Below are 23242 nucleotides of genomic sequence, written 5' to 3'. Positions count from 1 at the left end.
CTAAGGTATTTGTACGGAGTGTTACCGATATAAACGTTTCACACTACGTCACAATTAAGTGTAGTGTAGTCACTAGAACTATATTTTGCTGAGACTGTCGTATCGATGCGCGCGCCGCATATCGCACGTTGTTTTTTTGTTTTTTCCTACTTAAGCTGGTAGCCTAGAGAGGCTATTCCAGCGGAACCTTAACTAATAGGTGAGCTCACGGGGCTCAAACCTGACGACGATGCTAACACGAACCCTAGCAAGAGACGTGCTTCGCAGAATCTACCACCGGATCAGAAACGCGACACACTGAGAAGATCCGGCGAGAAACTCAGTGGGCTGTGTCTATGGGTTAATTTACTCGTCGAGCCCTTCGTCGCAAGCGACGGGTTCGACGAGGACGGCGACTGGTGCTTGAGGTACCTAAAAACACCGTGAATGGATCGGGAGGATCCGTAATGACACGTTTAGGGCGACGTCGACTGTTTACCGTATGTTGATGCCTATATAGCAAATTAAAACTAAAAATTAATTTCCTTAATATTGGTCAGGATATTAGAGCGACGATATAAAATTATTGTTTTGTCAACGGTTCTTTCATGCGTGTTCATATTTTGGTTGCAATTTAACCGAACGTTTTGAAGTCGATAAAATTGATGTCAAAAAATCCCTTACATACAAACAAATTTAAATACCGCGCTAATAAAAGCACGTTAGAGACGCGGCAATTAATATGAAAATAATGGTACAAAAACAATTTATTTATTAGGACCTATTATCTTAACTTTATTTACAATTAATTTGTTAATACTAAAATCTACATATGCATCTCTTAATGTGAAAGAACTTTCGAATAGACTTGAATTTTGTAGACGTTGCAGACATCGCATCCCTGTTTAAGAATAATGTCGTTCTCACAGAACAAAACCAAAACACCCGTCTAATTTATGTTGACGACTCGCGTATGAAAATTGAAATTGATTTATGCGACAATGCAATCTAGACGGATTAAGATATTAACTTGATGATTATGAACAGCCGGAGATGTGACCAGCCTTTACACGATATTGTTGCAACAGTTAACTATGCGGTCGCAGCTAGAAAGCAAATAAACGAATTAGGATTTATATACTAAAGCGTAATGAATGAGCGATATGATATTTCTTTCTTATTAATGTAACTGTTCGTATTATTAGTATTGAGACCATTCTTCAGAGGTATCCATGGGAAAAAAAACCCACTAAATATAGGATTAAAGTTTTTTGGAATGAAGTTCCTTATGGGACGATGCGGAGGGGTACCCTAACCGGGAAAAAACGTCCGTAACGTAAGATTTTTATTAGTAATGCACACAGTCTACGACTTAACTTTGTAATACGTACAAAAAATAAGATATTTTTTTATCATTCATTGACCACGATCTCAGAGTGTTCGTTGCGCAATACACTAACTCATATGCAAACAACCGTGAATGAAGTGTACCACAATAAGTTCGCACGTTACCGAATGACCGTGGGTTGTTGCGAAACGTCCAATTTTCTTTTTTTAATACCTCGAGTAGAACTAAATTAATATTTTTATAATAAGGAACTTCGTTCCTATCCGGTGTCCCACGACACCGCACATCTTTTTTTTAGGGAGAATGGCCATGAGGAATTTAAAGAACAGATTTTCAAAAACTACATCGCTGCATCCTCTCTTCAATCTCCACAAATAATTTGCGATAGGAATAGCTGCAACTTGGACTGAAAAAGTCATAGACGACATTTCTTATATATTCTTACCTATTTTTTCAGAACTGGATCTAATTAAATTTTAAATGAAAGACAATTTAAGGTAGACTAACCTGTTAGGTGTTACTTGTATATTTTTTGTTTAGGCTACTCAAAAAATGGATAATTAAATAAGATTAGAACGTCACTTAAATGATTTATCTACGTATAAAATAAAGTAGAATTAGAAGAGCGCCGGTCATTAAGATGAAAGTAGATAACGAACTACCGAAATATATTAGTTTCGGTCTCATTTACCAGAGAAGAAAATTTCTTAAGGAATAAATTCCCCGCGAAGAACACAGGAAACAAACTCAGTGGACGGATTTTTTTACTATTCCCAAATTAATATTTATTTAAATTTGCTAAAAATTCGCTAAAACTAAGTAGTCTTTTACGACTGTAGACAGGAAAACCGGTTGAAGGTTAGTATTGAGCAGATATATTATCTTAAGATGGATGGTGATATTTACGCTGTGATATCTATGCGCTCCGACAATAAAAGCCATGTGATCGAAATCTGGATTGTAATGTATAGCCACTGTTTCATTGTTCAAACTGGACCGCATGAGTTCTTGACGGCAGACATAGGCACGATTTCGGTACATACCTAAATGGGCATATTATATCCTACATGTAGTATAATAATAATATAATAAATAATTATTATCCTTATATTATTATGCTCCCAATTATTAAATTGGGAGCAACTGACACAAGGTTATCCGGTCCCAATTTAGAATTCCCTGTGGTACGGGTACCAGAGACTAACAAACATATTTATATACGTTTAAATATACACATATATAGATAACAAACACCCAGACGCAGAGCAAACATCATGTTCATCAGACGAATGTTTGCCCGATGTGGGAATTGAACCCACGACCCTCAGTGCAATAGACAGGGGCGCTTCTCTCCACCACCGAGTCAGGTCAGATAAATTGAGACTTTGATTTCATGTCGCAAGACATGTAGCACTCTCATTTCGATTTCGAAATACGGTCACCTACCATCGCTTGTCTGTGCTGTTCAAATAAACAAATAAAGAATATAAAGAATCTGTCAAATATCTTGAATGCTGAAACAAATTAGGCGCAATTTTGGCTTTCGACCAGCACACCTGTATTATTTATGACAGGTAGAGTAATACGCTTACAGTAATATCTATCCTTGCCAAATTGAACTGCCCAGTGCCTATCTCGACATTAAATCATTTTTTTATTAAGAGCTTTGGATTGCCAATCCGGAATTTTGAAGAGTCGAAGGGCACAAGTCCCGCATTTTGGTTAAGAGGACGGGGCAAAGGTGATGCAATGCAACCCGAGGGTCGATCCTTGCAAGGACCCCACGAAACTCAATATAATTGGTCTCAAATCTCAAAGCGGTTCGAGATGCACGTTGTCTGTGAGCTCCACTTAATACCAGATGATTAGTGAGCATGATCGATCTTTCAAGCAATAAAATAATAAAAATTATTTAGTCCTTTTTCTTGTAGCTGTAACTGCCAGCCTTAAGTTGAATTGTCGTTTACGTACAGACCAACAAAATACCGATTTAGTTTTGGTAAAAAATACAAAATCATTTAATACTAGAATTAAATTACAATTTGAAAACGTGCGAAGTTCACATTAGGCAAGTTGTATGTATGTATGTATGTATTTTTTCCTGATTTGGACAATTTTCTGCGTGATAAAAAGTTTTCTTCCCAGGAGGCAGTACAAAATGCTTTCACACAGTTTGTAGAATCTAGATCACCAGAGTTCTATCGCGAAGGCATAAATTACCTTCCTATTAGATGGCGGCAATGTATAGATAATAATAGTAGATATTTTAACTAAATAAGTATGAAAATAAAAACAAATTTCAATTGCTCAGTACAAATCGGCAATTTCATACTTTAACCCCTAATATACTGGCTTTTGAATAGTGATACCAGTAACAGTTACAGAGTTAGGCGATGAGTTAAATAATATCAGAACACTAATATTATGGACGAGTAATGTGATAGTATGAACACTAATTTAGGAGGTAAACACAAACGGAAGATCTTCCGCCGAGGGATTGAAATAGTTCAGTAGATTGACCGTCCAAATACTTATCACGAATACTTATCTGAAAATATTGAAGATAAATATTTATGTCACAACCTAATTTAAAATCAATTTAATTTAAGTCACGAGAATTAACTGTCACCTTAGGTAAGCGTTAATGTTGTAAATAAATTAAACAAATTACGCTCATATAAATTTTAATGTTAGCGCGTAATCAAATTATTTTCTAGAAAATATGTTCTAATGATTAATTATAATATATTTGTTATTGTTAATTGCTAAACGTTTCAATGTAAATTACCGTTCACTGGAAACAACGTTTTGGCTCCAAATTTGTCATCGCGTGGGAGAATTAATTTGTTTTATTTTGAGAATTTTGACTGGGAATCACAATACGCAGATCTTAATCGTCCAAACTAGGTGAGCTTACAGGTTATTTAGTCTTTGGAGAGCAGCGCTCTTGGACAATGGCCATGCTTAGGGGTACAGGCAAGCCGTTAAAACTCGCTTTGTAGGAGTATCCAGAAGTCGTCGTGGCCTAAAGGATAAGACGTCCGGTGCATTTGTATCTAGCGTTGCACCGATGTTCGAATCCCGCTGGCCAGTACCAATTTTTCTAATGAGATACGTAATTAACAAATGTTCACGATTGATTTCCACGGTGAAGGAATAGAATCGTGTAGTAAAAATGAAACCCGTAAAATTGTAATTTGCGTAATTACTGATGGTAGGTACCATCGCCCTATCTATTTCTGCCGTGAAGCAGTGATGCATTTCGGTTTGAAGGGTGGGGTAGCCGTTGTAAGTATACTGAGACCATAGAACTCATATCTCAAGGTGGGTGGCGGCATTTACGTTGTAGATGTCTATAGGCTCCGGTAACCGCTTAACACCAGGTGGGCCGTGAGCTCGTCCACCAACATAAGCAATAAAAAAAAACCTATTCTATTATATGTCAGAGTGATTGGGATTTATTTTAGTTTCACGATACGTAGCACTAATTATCTCTGCAACTGACAAGGGAGTATATGGGTGGTCATTATATACCTACTAAAAATGAGATAACATAGCCGTATCAATACATCCTATTGGAAAATTCACTAAATAGGAATTTTAAGTAGCTATACGCTTTGCTCTGGTCATCGATATAGCTGATATGAGAGACGTGCTTTTAAGGCCAGGGGACCAGATGCTATACTTCTCCTAGATCGCACAAAACGCTCGACCAAATTAAAATTAAAATTATTAAATAAACATGTTATTAATTCTGCCAGCTATTTACGACGTGCCTTCGCGAATTCATAGTCGAATTCTTAAAATGAAATAGAAATAAATAAATTATGTTCAATAAAATTTATAGCTAGTCACAAATCTCTTAAAAAAATACTGTTAAGAAAAAGAAAAAAAAAACAAGAATCAAACGACTCCGGCGATGTTGTTCCAACCAAATATTTTGTACGGAGTGGATTTACGAACATTCTTCAGTAGTGGCGTTACTGAATTATAAAAAAACTATGTAGTACAATAATTGAAGACACGAGTGGATTAAGGGGCTAAGTATCAATTTTGAGATTTTTGAGTTATAATGAGTTTATTTATTTAATGGGGTGTTTTTTACGATTTACTCTTTGAGAATGTAATTTGAATTATTTCATTATAGTGTAGGTAAATCGAGATCCCAAGTCAATGATATTAAAACAGAGAACTAGCTATACTCGAATCCAATACTGGGAATGAAGCGGTAGGACCTCTTGTGAGTCCGCACGGGTAGGTACCACCGCCCTGCCTATTTCTGCCGTGAAGCAGTAATGCGTTTCGGTTTGAAGGGTGGGGCAGCCGTTGTAACTATACTTGAGATCTTAGAATCTTAGAACTTATATCTCAAGGTGGGTGGCGTATTTAGGTTGTAGATGTCTATGGGCTCCAGTAACTTCTTAACACCAGGTGGGCTGTGAGCTCGCCCACCCATTTAAGCAAAAAAAAAAAAGTTTTTTTTTTTTCAATAAATAGATTCGACAAATAATTCGATAGGATAACGTCATTTGAATTAATAAACTGTACTCTATATTTTGACTGGTCTCTCAGAGAGAAATTGGTTCGGAATGGACGCATTTCAAGCCGAGGACCACCCTAACTCAAGATTATTTAAATTATGAATAAACCCTTTCTGTCCTATAACCCTTGAGGCGAAATTTCACGTGTTTACCCCGTGTTAAACCCTCGATAGGTGGCAAAACCAATGTTGACGTCAGGCTAGAAAAACATAGCTACAGCGGTAAAGTGTGATTCGAAATTTGTTAACGGGTTCGGTTTTATTATAATTTTAAAGTGCTTTACAGAGTATGTATGTTTGAAAATAATGGGAGTTTTCAATCGCTTTGACTTTCCTTAAGGAACGAAGTTCCTTATGGTACGACGCGGAGGGGTACCCTAACCGGGAAAAAACGTCCGTAACGTAAGATTTTTATTATTTATGTATAGTCTTAGTATGATGGCTATACAGTGTCTAATGTATAGTCTACGTGATGACGGTTATTATTATTATTCATAAATAAATCGTTGTTTCTTTGTATATTATTATAATATATTTTTTATAAATCATTGTGAAAAAAATAAATTTTATAACTTAGTAGTTTTTTTTATTTTTTTTATCAATAAAAAATCATAATAAAAAATGTATACTCGAATAATTATTTTCTTTATACCTCGAATAAAACTAAAAATTAGTATTTTTATAATAAGGAACTTGTGTCCTATCCAGTGTCCCACGACACCACACATCTTTTTTTTAATTTTCCTTTCTTGGCGCTGTCACCTGATTCAATTGACGTCACTATTACCTACGCTAATCAAGTTTTCTAATGTCAATGTCAATTAGGCAGATAGTTTATTGCAAATAGATGATGATAGGTCGATAAATTTGTCAAACTCTGTTTTTATTATTATTGTTATTTTCTATTAAATTATTATTTGTACAAAATAAAAAAAAACCAGTCACGATATTTATTTCTTAATAATCAAACGTAGATATTTCTTAGACTGAATATTTAAAAATTTTGAAGGATAAAGATGTATTATAATTACAATAAATTTTATGGCATGGTCACAGTCATGTTAAGCACGGACCAGGATCAACTAAGCTGGGAACGACTTGGTTGTGCTCATGGCATTGCTAAAGATCAAAAGCAACACTTCCTTACTTTTAAAACTGAGACCTTACAACTCACGTCCAAGGTGGGTGGCGGCATTTACGTTGTAGATGTCTATGGGCTGCGGTAACCACTTAACACCAGGTGGGCCGTTAGCTCGGCTACCCATCTAATCAATAAAAAAGGTGTACTCTCGTCTGTCCACAAAGGCAATAAATAAAACTAAACTTTGAAAATAGAAAGAAATGCTGTCGTGCTTTTTTAACTTTTGATGATCATACTAACTATCTGTATGCTTGCGAAAGAAACATGCGAGCTTAAGGAATATATTAGGAACAGTAGGAAAATTAAAAAAATACTATGCGTACGGTAGAAAGTACTATAATATAGCTGATCGTGGTGTTTATTAAATTAGAGCAACTAGCTTGCGATGGCTTTTTGTACCACACACATCGCTGCTTCACATATCACCACGTAAACCCAGATGGACGATGAACGAGCTCATTCTCATAAAAGAGGTTCAAAACTCAATAAGTCGTAGTTAATTCCGCCGGGTAAAAATCAAAATGCACTCGGATCCATCGACAAAATCGGTTTTCCGCTCAATTCACGGAACCCTAAAATGCAGCGGGCCGGTCAAATGTTTGGTAAAATGTTTGTCCAAACACGGAATGGTTTACATACATTTGTTGGACAGGTCTTCATCGAGACTATTTCCTGTTTGATCGCGATAAGGGCTTACGTAAACTTTCCTTGGTATTTTTTTTTCTCCAATGAATGTTTCCAGTTCAAAAACTACGGTCGTTCTTCTTTAACTGCCAAACATAAATGATAGCTTACGGTAGACCGGATTGGAAATAATACATTAAAACGTGATTGGTTACATAATTCTTCTTCTTCTCAGTCGGACACTCTTGTCAGAGTGGTCGTGGTTGCGTTGACGCTGTATGTGCAGTAGGACCTGTTAGCTTGCCCATGCTCCCGACAACCGTCCTCCAGGCAATGCGCTTCCAGGTCTGGCGGTTCGAAGCGTTACGAGTACATTCGACCATAGTGGACTCAGTTGCCTTCTTTAGTCAGTCCAGGGGGTCGGTGAGCGGCCGCGTGATCTTCTGCCTTCCACCCGACCCTGGACTACCAGTCTCTCCATCGAGTGCTCTTTTCTGGAGATGTTACATAATATGTATTTTTTATTGCTTAGATGGGTGTACGAGCTCACAGCCTACCTGATGTTAAGTGGTTACTGAAGCCCATAGACATCTACAACGTAAATGCGCCACCCAACTTGAGACAAGTTCTAAGGTCTCAGTATAGTTACAATGGTTGCCCCGCCCTTCAAACCGAAACGCATTACTGCTTCACGGCAGAAGTAGGCAGGGTGGTGGTACCTACCCGTGTGGACTCACAAGAGATCCTGCCACTAGTGTGAAATGTTCAATAACGTAAAGGCATATACAGTCTTTTGTGGTATACCATTAAAAACTTTTTTAATTGCACAGTTTTCGTAAATTTTTGATGTCAACAAAAAAAAACGTAATATACTGTTTCGGACTGCGGAATCTATTTATATAAAGTATTTTATTCTTAATTAAAACGAATAACAACGTGAATGACCCCATCAACCTTGAAACCCTTTGTGGGTTCGACTTTTATTCCACGATATTTCACTCCTTCATCGGGGAAGTCATTCGTGAATACAGATAGCCTCCCTATAACACAGTTCCGTGTTGTGCGAAACCGTGTTATATGAGACTATAAGCCAGTACAAAAAGGAGATTATTTTTTCTGAATGAAACATTCAACTACGCCTCTAGGTATTTTTTTAACTATTATACATAAAAATAAACAGTAAAATTTCGAGTATTCCCATATTATTATATTGTATATTCACAGCGCATAATGTAACTTATTTAATAATTTTAAACAAAAATCTCGTTATCGTGTTTTAGAAGTGCCATGTTATAAGAGGGTTTAGGCGAATTTTTCTTTGCGTGTTATAGTGAAACCGTGTTGTAAAATACCGTGCAGTATAGGAGGGTCACCTGTATTAGATAAGTACGTATTTCATCAGAATAATCGGTACACGCCTGCGGGCAGTGAATGTACTAGTTATGTCGTCTTCTCACATTAAAACGGTATAATCTCAAAACTTACAAATTTTACAGTAGAGTGTTTTAAAGCTTTAACATGTAATATTTTTAATATTAATCATCCTTGTCACATTTATTTTACCAGTTACTTTATCTCAAATCAAATCAAATCAATGAAATAAAAAGTGTCATAGCTAGTACGGTAAAGATTTATATGTCATATTATAGTGTTACATAAACCGTCTCGCTATCTCGTGGTAACCGGCCCGAACTGGTCTGCAATGCGGATCGTCCCTACCACGTCCATTGTCACGGACACGAAACTCAACCCAAATAGCTATATAGGTGGCAATTACTTCAATGTTCCGAGAATATAGAACAATAGTGCAAAAAAAAACGTTAAAATAAATTGAAATAAATCCGGCTTTGGAATGAGCTCCACGGTGCTTCCCGAGCGCTATGTCCTTCTTCAAACGAGGCTTGTGGAGAGTATTAAGCGGTAGGTAGCGGATTGGCTCTGCCCCTGGCATTGCTGAAGTCCATGGGCAACGGTAATCACTCACCATCCGGTGGTCCGCATGCTCGTCTGCCTACAAGGTCAACAAAAAGAAACTATAATAAAAATATTGGTAATGCTATTTTTTTTACCAAAAACAAAAAAAAAAACTGTATCGATAACATTTCCACATCTCGTACATAGTTGACGATCTTAAATGTTAACATTAACTCGATTACTATTTAAGCTATTTTTAAATCGAGAAATTGTTTAAGCCTTATAACTTTCTCATGAGTGCTGTATTATGAAAATTGTATTGGCCTTCTGAACAAGCAAAGCGCTAAGTTTTCGAATTGAATACTTTAAATAGGTCGAGATAATTTGTTTATTAAAATATACGTACGTAATTACTGATGGTAGGACCTCTTGTGAGTCCGCACGGGTAGGTACCACCGCCCCTCCTATTTCTGCCGTGAAGCAGTAATGCGTTTCTATTTGAAGGGTGGGACAGCCGTTGTGACTATACTGAGACCTTAGAGCTATATCTCAAGGTGTGTGGCGCATTTACGTTGTAGATGCCTATGGGCTCCAGTAACCACTTACCACCAGGTGGCCTGTGAGCTCGTCCACACATCTAAGCAATAAAAAAAAACGTTAACTTTTTTTTCCCCTACCTAAGCTCATAACCTTGAGAGGCTACTTCAGCGTAACCTAAACTAGTAGGTGAGCTCACGGGGCTCAAACCTGACGACGTTGCGAACACGAGCCCTAGCAAGAGCCGTGCTTCGCAGAATCTACCACCGGATCGGAAACGCGACCCACTGAGAAGATCCGGCGAGAAACTCAGTGGGCTGATACGTTAACGTTTACTTGTTGGTGATAATATAATGTGATTTAACTTGGCATTACTGACGTCCACGCGAGACCGCGGTGACCACTTAACATCATCTGTCTGCAATGCCAATAAATAATATATAATTCGTTTACCTATCCTAAGTTGTTTTACGTAGAATAAATTACTTATTTAATTGTATAGATTATATATTATTGGGTTTTATAGATATTTATAATAAGTATATTACTGGTAGGATATCTTGTGAGTCCGCAGGGGTAGGTTTGCACAGTAATGCGTTTCGGTTCGAAGGGTAAGGCAGCCGTTGTACTGTAAAAACTGAGACCTTGGAACTGATGTTTTGAGGTGGGCGGAGGTATATACGTTGTAGATGTCTATGAGCTCCGGTAAACACTTAACACCAAGTGGGCTGTGAACTCGTCCACACGTCGTAGCAATAAAAAAGACTGGTGAAAGAGCCGGATGACTTATTCTTTAGACGACAACGACTTCACGATTATGATGGATGAAAATTAAAACATGGTTTAAAAAAATACAATGAAGTTGTCTTAATAAATTCATTGAAATGCTACATTAAGAGCATATGATTATAAAGCTTTGATTCATAGTTTAAGAGCGATGAGAGAGTATTTGCAAAATTTACGAATATATTTATTAAAATCTTGCTTAGGGGCTTGTTTTTGAGTTTCATGCGGGCGGGCATGTAGGGATGCGATTTTCAGAAAAAAGATTTATTTTATGTTTAAGCTAAAGTTAAGTTAATATCAATAGCCTGACAGCCATGGGCATTTCCGAGCACGTGTTATCTGAAGATTTATTGGCACGGCTTCGGAATTTCGGTTCAATATCGCAAGACAATAACCAGGTTATTGCGTATTACATCAGAATACATTTCAGTAATATTATGATTAAGGTCTGAGAGAATGCTGTCTGGGTTTTCGAGTTCACATCTATATATAAAATAATGTGATAAACTTTTGTAGATATCTAACTTTTGTTTCCTACCTATGCTGATAGGCTTGAGAGGCTATTTCAGCTTCTCCTTGGCGTGTAGGTGAGCTCACGAGGCTCTAACCGGGAGTGTTGCTAACACTGACCCTAGCAAGAGCAGTGCTTCGCAGAATCTACCACCGGATCGGAAACGCGACCCATTGAGAAGATCCGGCGAGAAACTCAGTGGGCTATAGTCTATAGATTAATTTAGTTGCTGAGCCCTTCGTCGCAAGCGACGGGTTCAGCGTGGACGGTGATCGTACTTACTATATTGTCACAGCACTGTAGTATACAAGGTGCAAAGAGATTGCCTCAGAAGCCACGGTGAACTAATATTCAGTCTCTTTCTTCGATATGTCAATGAGAAAACAAAAAAGATTAAATTATAGTACAGTTATGTTATAGTCTGTAATTTCGGTCGCATATTGATTATTGAGTATTTATATGGTAGTATATTATGAAGTATGAAGTCGTCGTGGCCTAAAGGATAAGACGTCCGGTGCATTCGTATCGAGCGATGCACCGGTGTTCGAATCTCGCTGGCGGGTACCAATTTTTCTAATGAAATACGTACTCAACAAATGTTCACGATTGACTTCCACGGTGAAGGAATAACATCGTGCAATAAAAATCAAACCCGCAAAATTATAATTTGCGTAATTACTGGTGGTAGGACCTCTTGTGAGTCCGCACGGGTAGGTACCACCGCCCTGCCTATTTATGCCGTGAAGCAGTAATGCGTTTCGGTTTGAAGGGTGGGGCAGCCGTTGTAACTATACTTGAGACCTTAGAACTTATATCTCAAGGTGGGTGGCGCATTTACGTTGTAGATGTCTATGGGCTCCAGTAACCACTTAGCACCAGGTGGGCCGTGAGCTCGTCCACCCATCTAAGCAATAAAAAAAAAAAAAAAAAATTTTTGTCAACAATACGTCGGCATTTTGTTTGTCCTTGTTGGCGGACGAGGATACGGCCCAACTGATGGTGAGTGGTTAATGTCGCCCATGGACTTCAGCAATGCCAGGGGTAGAGCCAAGCCGCTGGCTACCGTTAATAGTTCCTTCTTTTTTTTGTTTACTAGAATTTTCATTAGGTGAAGTTAGGATGAACTTGTGCAATCTCCAAAACATTATGTATGTCGTGGATAACGACTTTTAGTAATATTAAGACGGTGGTTTTGATTATTATTTTTAAATGATGAAATGTTGTTTTGATAAATATCACAAAATGAAGGGTAGACTCCGTAACGCCACAGTATAAAATGGCGGTACGTGGACAGAGTCGTGGCATTCCGTGTCAGACAGTAATTCTGTCCGTTTTAGTCAGTGAGTCTCTGTCAGTCAGTCAGTCGGTCAGTCGGTCTGTCGGTATGTGCAACGAAACTGTCGGTTTACCCTGTCATTGTGAAAGTTGTGTGTGTTGAGTTTCAATAATTATTACTGAAAAGTTTTATTTCCTAAACTGAGTTCAATCGAATACAAGCGATGACGGAACCTACCGCTCAGCCATCCCTGACGCGTGCCGACATCAGAAGTGAGATCAGGACTCTACTCTCACTGGCGTGACGTGTTTGAACATGTTCGAAGTACAGCAAAAAAAACATGATGCAGATCAGAATACTGGTAGTGGTACGCCACAAGAGCGTGAATGCAGCATACGTAAGTCGTGTAATAACGTCTCTGTTACCTCGATGGAAGATCTGAGCCACGAAGAAATCATCACATCTTACGTTCTGGCTCATGTTGCCCAGTTTGACGTCGACTTCATCACATGGCATTTACTAGCGGAAATACAACACGTAACAAGCTATTGCAAGAAATTAAGGCAAGTGCAAATCTCAAGTGAAACTTCGATCGCAATAATGGATCTGTCATGACGAGTGGGTAGTTCCGACACGATCGTTTTTAAGCCAATGACTACTGCTAGAGTTACATGGCACTAGTGCAGTAAACCAGGACATGAGACTGTGAATTGTCGCTGAAATTTTAGAATCTACTAGATTCAATACCAATAACACTACACGTTCGATGACTTCGGGCTCCAGCAAGCAAGCAAACAAGAAAGCAAGCAAGTTTCCGTGGGGAAGAAAAATTGACACATCTGAAGTCGTCGTGACCTGTAAGATAAGACGTCCGGTGCGTTCGTGTCTGGCGATGCGGCGGTGTTCGGGTTCCGCTGGCAGATGCAGGTTTTTCCGGTGAAGTGCGTGCTTGTGCGTGCTTGACAAGTGTTCACGGTTGGCTTCCTCAGTGTGGGAGTAACATCGTGTAGGAGAGGTGGAACACGTAAAATTGTAGTTTGCGTGGTGGCTGGTAAGATTTGTTGCGGTAAGAAGTTTGCATGGTGGTAAAATGTCTTGTGAGTCTATACAGGTAGCCGGAGGTGAGACTTCCGCGGTCGCGGCCCACCCAGTCCGCGAGAACCGGGCAGATCGCCTCGACGGTACGGAGGCCGGCCGACGGGTCCGCCAAACGACGAGACCACGCCTCTAGCACGGACTGCCGAGATTGGAGCCCCCGCGCTCCGGCTGCACTTGCGCTAGGGCGCGCCGCCTCGTAGGAGACTGTGAGGTATCCTTGAATAACTCTGACTGCGATCGCGCGCTGCCGGCGTCGCAGCGCGGCGACGTTCTCGTGGGTAAGGACGTGGCACCAGACGGGTGCTTCATATAGTGCCATCGACCGCACGGGTACCATCACCCTGCCTATTTCTGCCGTGAAGCAGTGGTGTATTTCGGTTTGAAGGGTGGGGCAGCGGTTGTAACTATACTGAGACCTTAGAACTTCTATCTCAAGGTGTGTGGTGCGTTTACGTTGTGGATGTCTATGGGTTCCAGTAACCACTTAACACCAGGTGGGCGTCTACGCATTAAAACGAAGAGCGTAATCAAACGAAATTAGATACGAAGTTTAAAGGGCCGTTTAAAGTAGTTGAAGTATTGGATGGTGACCGTTACACATTGAAAGCTTTAAATTCAAAACGTACTTACAAATACCCACATGATAGGCTAAGAAAAATGCCAGCATGACACATACCAGTCGAGGTTGATGTAAATGATGATGATGACGAGCAAGCTTAGATTGTGGTGAAAACTCGAGTAAGGATAGTCTATCGGCCGTATTGTGTTCGACCGTACCAGTAGCTATTACGTAGTCGTAGCCCGGTAGAAATCGGTGTCTCTTGAGGCAACTCAAGTAGTCCGTGGGTGCGCGGTGCGCGTTTGGCTCTGGCGGAGGTCGGGGTCTGTAAAGACCATCGTGTGTAGTCAGCGGGTGATGCACACGGGCGATCCACGCTGTGGATGCGCATCATGAGGGCAATTGCGATTGCTGGTCGGCTGGAGAGCCGTGGCGTTAGATATTTTTACTCGGAAGTTTTCTTTGATCTGAGTTCCTGTAAGCTATGCCTGATTTGTACAGAGTAAATTTGAAGTTTGATGAACGACTGTGGTACGTGCTCTTGCTGCTGAATAGTGAACTTTGTATACCCTATTGTTTGATTTGGTTAAAATGGTATTAAAACAGTTTAAAGCTTTGATGACTTTAAATTTTCCGATAAGTCGTAAAGTGTAGTCAGGAGTGATCGAGCGGAACAAGTGTTCTCGTGGATGTTTTTGATTGTAGGTTAACCATCACACGAGGACATGTACAATCAGGAAGACCATGTCGCAATCAACACGTGATTGCTGCATCCAATACGAGATATGGGTCGCAAGCACAGTCTGTCGGCGCTCGATGGGTCAACTATTCACCGGCCGAGCGGAGCGACGTGCCGGTAGCTGCGTAATATCGGTATTTTTGGTAAATAAGAACAATCTGGTGAGTCGTATTATTTTTATTTGGATTCTGGTGCCGAATGCTCTCTTGTCAAGAAATCTATTAGTAGTAACTTCATAATTCAGCAATTTTATACGATGGTTCTCATAAAAGGTTTCTGTTGTTTTGACTCAAAACTGTACGGAACAAATCCTATGCGATGGTTTATTGATTACCTATTGTATGTAATGTACTACCTGATAGTTGTTTTAATCGGTTCAGTTAGATTGAGCATTCAGCGAAATAGAACTCTTAAATCTAGTGTCCTTATTCGAAGCCCAGACTTGCGTTATTGATGACCAAGCTCGCGATGAGCTCATGGAATTGTTCTTGACAAGAAGTGCTAGAAGCCGTTCATCTTTTGAAGTGAAAACTTCTTTAGAATCGTTGTGATTTCAAACCGGATGCAAGGAGAAAAAAAAAAAAAAAAAAAACGACAGGTAAGAGACACAAATACAAAAATGTGTAGGATGAAGCCAGCAAAGGAGACAGAAATAAACAACATACTATTTAATACAGCGCCATCTGTGAGATTTTTTAATACTAACGTGTGTATGAAAGCTCTTGTAGTGAATTTTAATTTAGGATTATACGTGAAATTAAAATACCAATTCACAGAGGGCGCTACCTTACAATTATTTACTAATGACAAAATTTTACATTTACTAAGACGTTTAGGATAATTGTATTTTAATTTTGGAAGGTTTCACTTCTACCACGTGTGAATTGCACACATTTTGTTTTTTTTAAATTGTTCTACCATAAGAATAACAGAGGCGAGCCCCTTCGAATTCTTTATAGTTCGCGTGCCTTATCCCAAAAGGTTTTTACTTAAAATGATACTGAAAGTAAGAGATTAACTTTGACGAGACCAGAACATTGGAAATTTAGTAAAATTCGATGTTGAATTTTGTTGAAATGAAGACAGATTGCTTTAACTGGTAATAGAACCTATGATTACATAAGGTTGCCTCTAAGTAGTGCTACTGACGAGACTGATCAGTGAGGTGAGAGTATCTCCATCGATTGGTACAGCGGAGACCTGGGTCTCAATGGAGACTATTGTTGTGTTGGTCTACTAATGACCTTGACTCTATATTGTGAAGTGATGTGTATTGGTTTTATCATTTGTTTTAATGATAATGTGGGTGGCAATGCCACTAGCTGCGCCGGCAGCCAGGCCAGGAGCGTTCTATATGATTTTGTTGACACTAGTGATGTAGAAGATGTAGGATCAAATGACCACGATACAACTGACTGATTAAAGTAAGGATTTTGTTGTCCTATTTTGTGTGATTAGTAAAGAACAGTATTCAGTGTTATTTATGACTGGTAATTGAGCACCTCGCTCGATTTAGGTGATGTGTTCGTTTTATTGCCGGATGGAGGCATTGCGATGTGTTTTATGGTTGAAGTGGGTACTGGATGGAAGTTCCACTTGCGTGCCGGATGGAGGCCTTAGGGTTTTGTGTTGAAGTTGGGTACCGGATGGAGGTCCCACTTATTTGCCGGATGGAGGCAATAAATAGTCAAGAGCTACTCGATGGAGGTGGCACTTGAATTGGGTTATCGTCACTCGATATAGGTGGCATGGCATGAGTTACTCTCACTAGATGGAAGTAATTGTAACGATAGTTTGTGGTTGATACATAATACTGATGAAATACTGCTCAGATTGAGTTGTTTTGTAATAACTCGGGTTTCTAATGCTTATTGAGCATTAATGAAATTTTTCAGTTGTATAGTGTGTCACTAATAGTTGGGTAATTAAGTTATCTACTCACACAGGTTAACATGGTCTGTTAAAGATCTTGTTGAAAGCTAACGTTATGGTTTGTAATGAAACGAATCCCAATCCTCAATCGTGAATGTATCAGGAGTGGCCGAGACGAAACCTGTTAGATATTGCAGAAGGTTGTTTTCCTTGCAGGAGCGTCACACAGGGACGTGTGACATGTCAGAATGGCCGTGTCGTGGATAACGACTTTTAGTAATATTAAGACGGTGGTTTTGATTATTATTTTTAAATGATGAAATGTTGTTTTGATAAATATCACAAAATGAAGGGTAGACTCCGTAACGCCACAGTATAAAATGGCGGTACGTGGACAGAGTCGTGGCATTCCGTGTCAGACAGTAATTCTGTCCGTTTTAGTCAGTGAGTCTCTGTCAGTCAGTCAGTCGGTCAGTCGGTCTGTCGGTATGTGCAACGAAACTGTCGGTTTACCCTGTCATTGTGAAAGTTGTGTGTGTTGAGTTTCAATAATTATTACTGAAAAGTTTTATTTACTAAACTGAGTTCAATCGAATACAAGCGATGACGGAACCTACCGCTCAGCCATCCCTGACGCGTGCCGACATGTACATCTTTTTTTTTAAATTGGCACTCCAATGGCTGCGGGATTCAGTGAGGCCCATAGACATCACCACCCTGCCGATCATTATTCTCATAGATGAATGGCATGGTTTTACTACTTTATATTTTTACACTTTACTGCTTTACCTTGAATATAATATATACCTTTGACACTTTACTACTTTACATACTTTATACCTTGAAAGGATTCGTGAACACTACTATAACTATTTTGTGTACCGAAAATTAGTTTAAAACCGCAAAAAGAAAGGTTGCTTTGTTATTTCTTTTTATAACTTCAGGGTGGACAGACCTTATTGTTAGGACTATGAGATTTCAGTGACGTATTTCAAATTTTGACCGAAAAAATTTATTTGAATTGCGAAATAGTGAGCTTCTAATTTGAGGCCAAATGGTGCGTTTGATAATGCCCAAATAAGCTTGCATATAACACGCATGTTCGTATTAAGCCCTACGCAACTTTCCATAAGAATGCTTTTAAGTCAGCTTAAACTAGTTTTGTAGAATTTTTGTCGGTTTTTGCGAGTCGTACACATAATTCAAACTACATTTCAAGACGTCATTATTAGCTTATTTCGTCTCTGACCACGAAAACTATAAAGTTATCGAAACTTAGGAAATAATGTAAACATAATTTTTAAAAAACGCTTGATTAAGATGTAAATTTTTTTTTCTCGCTTAGATGAGTGGACGAGCTCACAGCCCACCTGATGTTAAGTGGTTACTGGAGCCCATAGACATCTATAACGTAAATGCGCCACCCACCCTGAGATATAAGTTCTAAGGTCTCGAGTATAGTTACAACGGCTGCCCCACCCTTCAAACCGAAACGCATTACTGCTTCACGGCAGAAATAGGCGGGGCGGTGGTACCTACCCGTGCCGATATTATTTGTATCAGTTCAAAATGAGCGGATCCTTACTCGTGTAATGTGACATTTTCATGGTGTACGCATTACGTGCGTGTTGCAACGAATTTCTTCACAACTATTTGTGGTTAAGCACAAGATAAATAAGGCGTCTGTATAAAAAAATTATTAGTCAAATATGTAGTAACTTGTCCAAATGATTATTTAATAATGTAACCAATTAACCGACATTATGAGACTGCGGAGTATAACGATTGCTCAATGTATTCAAATATGATTCATTTTCGAAAATAATTGTAACTAGAGGTCCCACAGTAGTCGAAATTCGACTATAATAATTAATTGGAATTGTATAATAAGTTTGTAGACTATTATGATTGTATTTTATACTTCTATAATCACAAATTTCGCCCAGGCTACACTAAAAAAAATATTAATAAAGACAAACAATATTTAATCTATTCTCAATTTGACCACAGACGTCAAGAACAAAAGTTTGACAATAAATAGTATGCATGCGTGTGTGCGTCAAATACATGGTATGTAGTGTGTGTGCAATGTTTTCTTTATTGATTTAATGTATCTTTTATCCATTATTTAAAAAAAATATTAGCCTTGTGCACTTCTTCTCTATATTCTATATAAGTGTGGAAAATTTCATACTCTTCCGTCCGCGCAATTTTCGTAAAAAGGGATACAAAGTTTTTGTTTCACGTATTAATATAATTGTAATTATTCCTACTTTTTCACTTATTACTGGAACTGTAACTCTATTTCTCATGTCTCTATTTTATCTCACACGTGTACACTTTACAGACAATTTAAGTTGGTTATCTGACTATTTTGTGTTAAGTGGAAGTCGGGTCATGTAGACTTTCCATCGTAAATGCAGTCTACCTTGAGACAGGATTGAAGTCCATACCATTAGATGGCTTTCAGTGTTTTTAACGCGTTTTACCGCCTCTATCCAAAACACGAATAGCAAAAAATAGGAAGTGTGTAACCGAAATAAAGAGAGAAAAGAATACTACTACAAACTAGACACGGGTATTGTGGTAGTGGTATTGGGACAATTAAGTCAGGGTCATATACCTATGTTTTCACTTAATGTACCTTTATTAAACATAAAGTTATAGTCCTCTGAGCCTATATTCAAGCACATTTCCATATAAACTATATTATTTATTTATTGTATTTATTTATTTATGTAAACACAGAAAAGAAGACATAGTACAGAGTAATAGGAAAATTATGTACAAAGACACTGCTTATTTCTTTAAGAAATCTCTTCCAGCTCTCTCATCCTCTATATCTCATGGGAAACTAAATTATAGCACTTTAGAAGTAAATGAAAAGTTATAAATTGGAAAATTTAAATAAATAAAAAAAAAACTCACCATTTTCGTTGCTATGAGCATAATCAAACTTTTCCAGGGAGTTGAATAAATCATCCATAAACGGTTTTTACGTTAACACTTCAAGCGTTCGAAAATTAAAAACAGTTTTATAAGCCAACACCGAACCAATAGTAATATTTAACAGAAACAAAAGGCGGAAAGTGACATTTTCGAACGGTAGGCTGAGAGCGTTCTTTTTGAAACGCGAACGATCGCGCGCGTTATTTTTTTCCATCAACTTTTCCTCTAGACGACCAGTGCTGCCCACGGCCAGTGGCATACTGCCACAAGATCTTGCTCGTGTATTTGTATAGTAAGCGATTAGATCCATCGTTGGAATGCCATCGGGTTTTCGCTCATCGACGCGACACGGTAATTGATTACGATGAAAATCATACGTATTATGTTGTAATTCGCACGATCGAATTAATTAGGGATGCGTGAAAGAGAAAATTTCGTAGATCGCGCGCTGACATTTATTTTTTTTATTTTTTCCTACCTATGCTGATAGTCTTGAGAAGCTATTTCAGCTTCTCCTTGGTGTGTAGGTGAGCACACGGGGCTCAAACCGGGAGTGTTGCTAACACTGACCCTAGCAAGAGCCGTGTTTCGCAGAATCTACCACCGGATCGGAAACGGGACCTACTGAAGATCCGGCGAGAAACTCAGTCGAGCCCTTCGTCGCAAGCGACGGGTTCGACGAGAACCGTGACCGGTGCTTGTGGTACCTAAAAGCGCCGTTAATGGATCGGGAGGATCCGTATTGACGTGCGCCACACATCCCTAATTAATTCACGCGATCGAATTAATTAGGGATGTGTGAAAGTGAAAATTTCAAAGATCGCGGGCTGACATTTACAATTTCAAGAGCACGTAAAATAAAAGAATGGATTTATTTTTTATGATCATAACAGAAGATAGTATTTTAGTGAAATTAAAAGTTTGACTTAATTTTTCAAGTTACGCGACATTCAAGACTTTGTCTTGATTTAGAATTGATATTGACGTTTTTGAAGGCAATAAAAGGCAAGGCAGTAAGGCAGTCAAAAACAGAATTTCGTTTTTAAATACTCCGTATCTTAAATCGTGTACAAATATTTTAATTGCTTATGAAAATATATGGTGCAATTCTTAATTTTAAATTCATACGTTTTGTCAATATATTATGATTATGATTTTTAATTAACTGTTTACATGATTTTTATGTTACATGCAAACGTTTTCTATACTAATATTATAAAGAGGAAAGATTTGTTTGTTTGTTTGTTTCGAATAGGCTCTGAAACTACTGGACCGATTTGAAAAATAATTTTTCCATTAGAAGCCGACATTGTCCCTGATGAACATAGGCTACTATTTTTGAATTTTTTTTTTTTTTTTTTTTGTTTCATATGTGTTTTAATGTTTCCGAAGCGAAGCGAGGGCGGGTCGCTCGTCGATTATAATTTACCGTAGTCATAATTTTAAATGACCACTCTTTCTGCCCGTGCCCTTAACAATGTCAATAAATTGTATGCTGTTTAGAGTTTCATAATTTCCTTTACATTAATGCCGAGCGGTACAGATACCCATTAATAATATCTACATAATCGCATAGATTGGGAATTAAATACTTAGAAAATGTGTCACACTGGTTACTTAAACGGCTTAGTGATTTAGTTAGTAAATTGCCTTGTAAGATTTGCTCGTGATTGTCAATTCGAATGCTAAAATCATATTTCGTTTCTTTTTTTTTTTTAGCTTAAAATAATATTTAGTAATTAAATTTGAAAAATGTTAAATACATTGTGTTTTTGGTAAATTTAAATAGTAAATTTTTTTTTTAAATAAATAAATAATAATTAGAAATATTTTTAGGGCTTACTCTCGTGTTCATTATTTTCTTTTTATTCTTTCAACGTTTCTTTTCATTAAAGTTTTGTGGTCGCGATATAATAATGATAACTACATATTATGAATACTATAGAATATGTTATATAGAATAGAAGTAATTTTAAATATTTGATGTCTATGACTCGCGAAAACTAAAGAAGATATTAATTTAAATGTTCAAATGTAACATGAGTGAGTGGAATGTTTTTAGAAAAAATAAAATTTTAAATTAATAGATTTGCATATACTATGCCCGAATTTTAATGGTTAACAGAATCAATCTATTTTATCATCTGCAGCTTAGAAAAACTGCTTGAATTCAGTGTCTTTTATATATTTATTAATCAACAAATGAATTATATGTTAACTCTATCGGCGGTTTTCAAAAAGATATAATCCCTAGAAAAACTGACGAAATAAACCAAATAAAAAAGCAAGACACTTTAATTTACCTTATAAAAGAAAGGCTTAGAATAAATAATTCACCTTTAAAATAAAAACGTAATGGGTTAGGCGTGAGTCTTGTTGATAGAGTTCATATTAGACTTTGTTGTTCATTACTGCTTCGTCTTCCGAACCAGTTGCTTGTCTTCTTGTTTTCTATGCTCATTATTATTGCACTAAAAAACTAAATGAACTCACTGTTTACCTGAAGCTAGTGGATACCAAAGGTCATAGACATATCAACAAAAATGGCGCCACTAAATTCACGCTTGTAAAGTCTGTTCTACCTTATCTTACAGAGTGTAACTTATTTGCGGCAGATATTGGCAGGAAAATGGCACCTACCCGTGTAGGCAGACTCACTCTATCACTCAATTTGGACTTCTGTGGACTTACTTTGGTCATTAGGCGCGTAGCATCGGCCCACAGCAATGATACTGAATGACGACCGCGACCGCTCTGACAAGAGTGATGCGACACAGAACTATAGGTAGGCGAGTATACTGAGGCGCATAACATCTGCCCAGAGTAATGATACTGAATGACGAGCGCGACCGCCCTGACAAGAGTGATGTGACAAAGGAGGGGCTTACCGCGAGCAGAGTGGGCAGGGCACTTGCCATGCGCATAGTGCGTTGTGCGGACGGCGTTGGGTGACGGAGGCTGCGGGCGGACGGGGGCGCGCGGGCCGCATCCGGCCGCCCTCTTCTCTTCTACCACTGTTGCCACCACATTGTGCACCTGTGACACACAAAAAAAAACTATTATTCCCATGTACGTGCACCTAAAATTGGCGGCATCTGCATTTGCACCTCATCATATTTCCTGAGTTTTTTTGGAACGAAGTTCCTTATGGGACGATGCGGAGAGGTACCCTAACCGGAAAAAAATGTCCGTAACGTCCATTTAATCGATGTATTTTAAATGGCAAAGAAACTTTTGAGAAGAAAGCCTGAAATTCCCTTATTAACCGTTAATTTTTTAGTCAACTGAATTCTTCTTAAAATGACCTCACAAATTCATATCGTAAAGATTCTTTGGACAAAACAGATTCGTAATACTTTGATTCACTAT

At 38.2% G+C, this 23242-nt stretch overlaps 1 protein-coding gene across 5 annotated transcripts in view; it reads right to left on the bottom strand.

Annotated features, from left to right (window-relative positions):
- LOC105841531 (uncharacterized) overlaps window positions 1-23242 on the bottom strand; it is a 273844-nt gene that overhangs the window by 18611 nt on the left and 231991 nt on the right. For 4 of the 5 annotated variants that reach the window (XM_038018428.2, XM_012689788.4, XM_062674641.1 and 1 more), the window contains one exon: window positions 22762-22909. In XM_038018428.2, the coding sequence (XP_037874356.1) occupies window positions 22762-22797 (36 nt within the window). In that variant the 5' untranslated portion in view covers window positions 22798-22909. Of the gene's footprint in view, window positions 1-19852; window positions 20147-22761; window positions 22910-23242 lie in introns of those variants that run through there. The other variant, XM_012689787.4, reaches the window with a different exon arrangement.

The sequence above is a fragment of the Bombyx mori genome, chromosome 21 (assembly GCF_030269925.1).
Source record: "Bombyx mori chromosome 21, ASM3026992v2".
Taxonomy (NCBI): Eukaryota; Metazoa; Arthropoda; class Insecta; order Lepidoptera; family Bombycidae; genus Bombyx; species Bombyx mori.
Note: the sequence above shows the minus strand (reverse complement) of the source record. Positions and strands in the feature narration are given on the sequence as shown.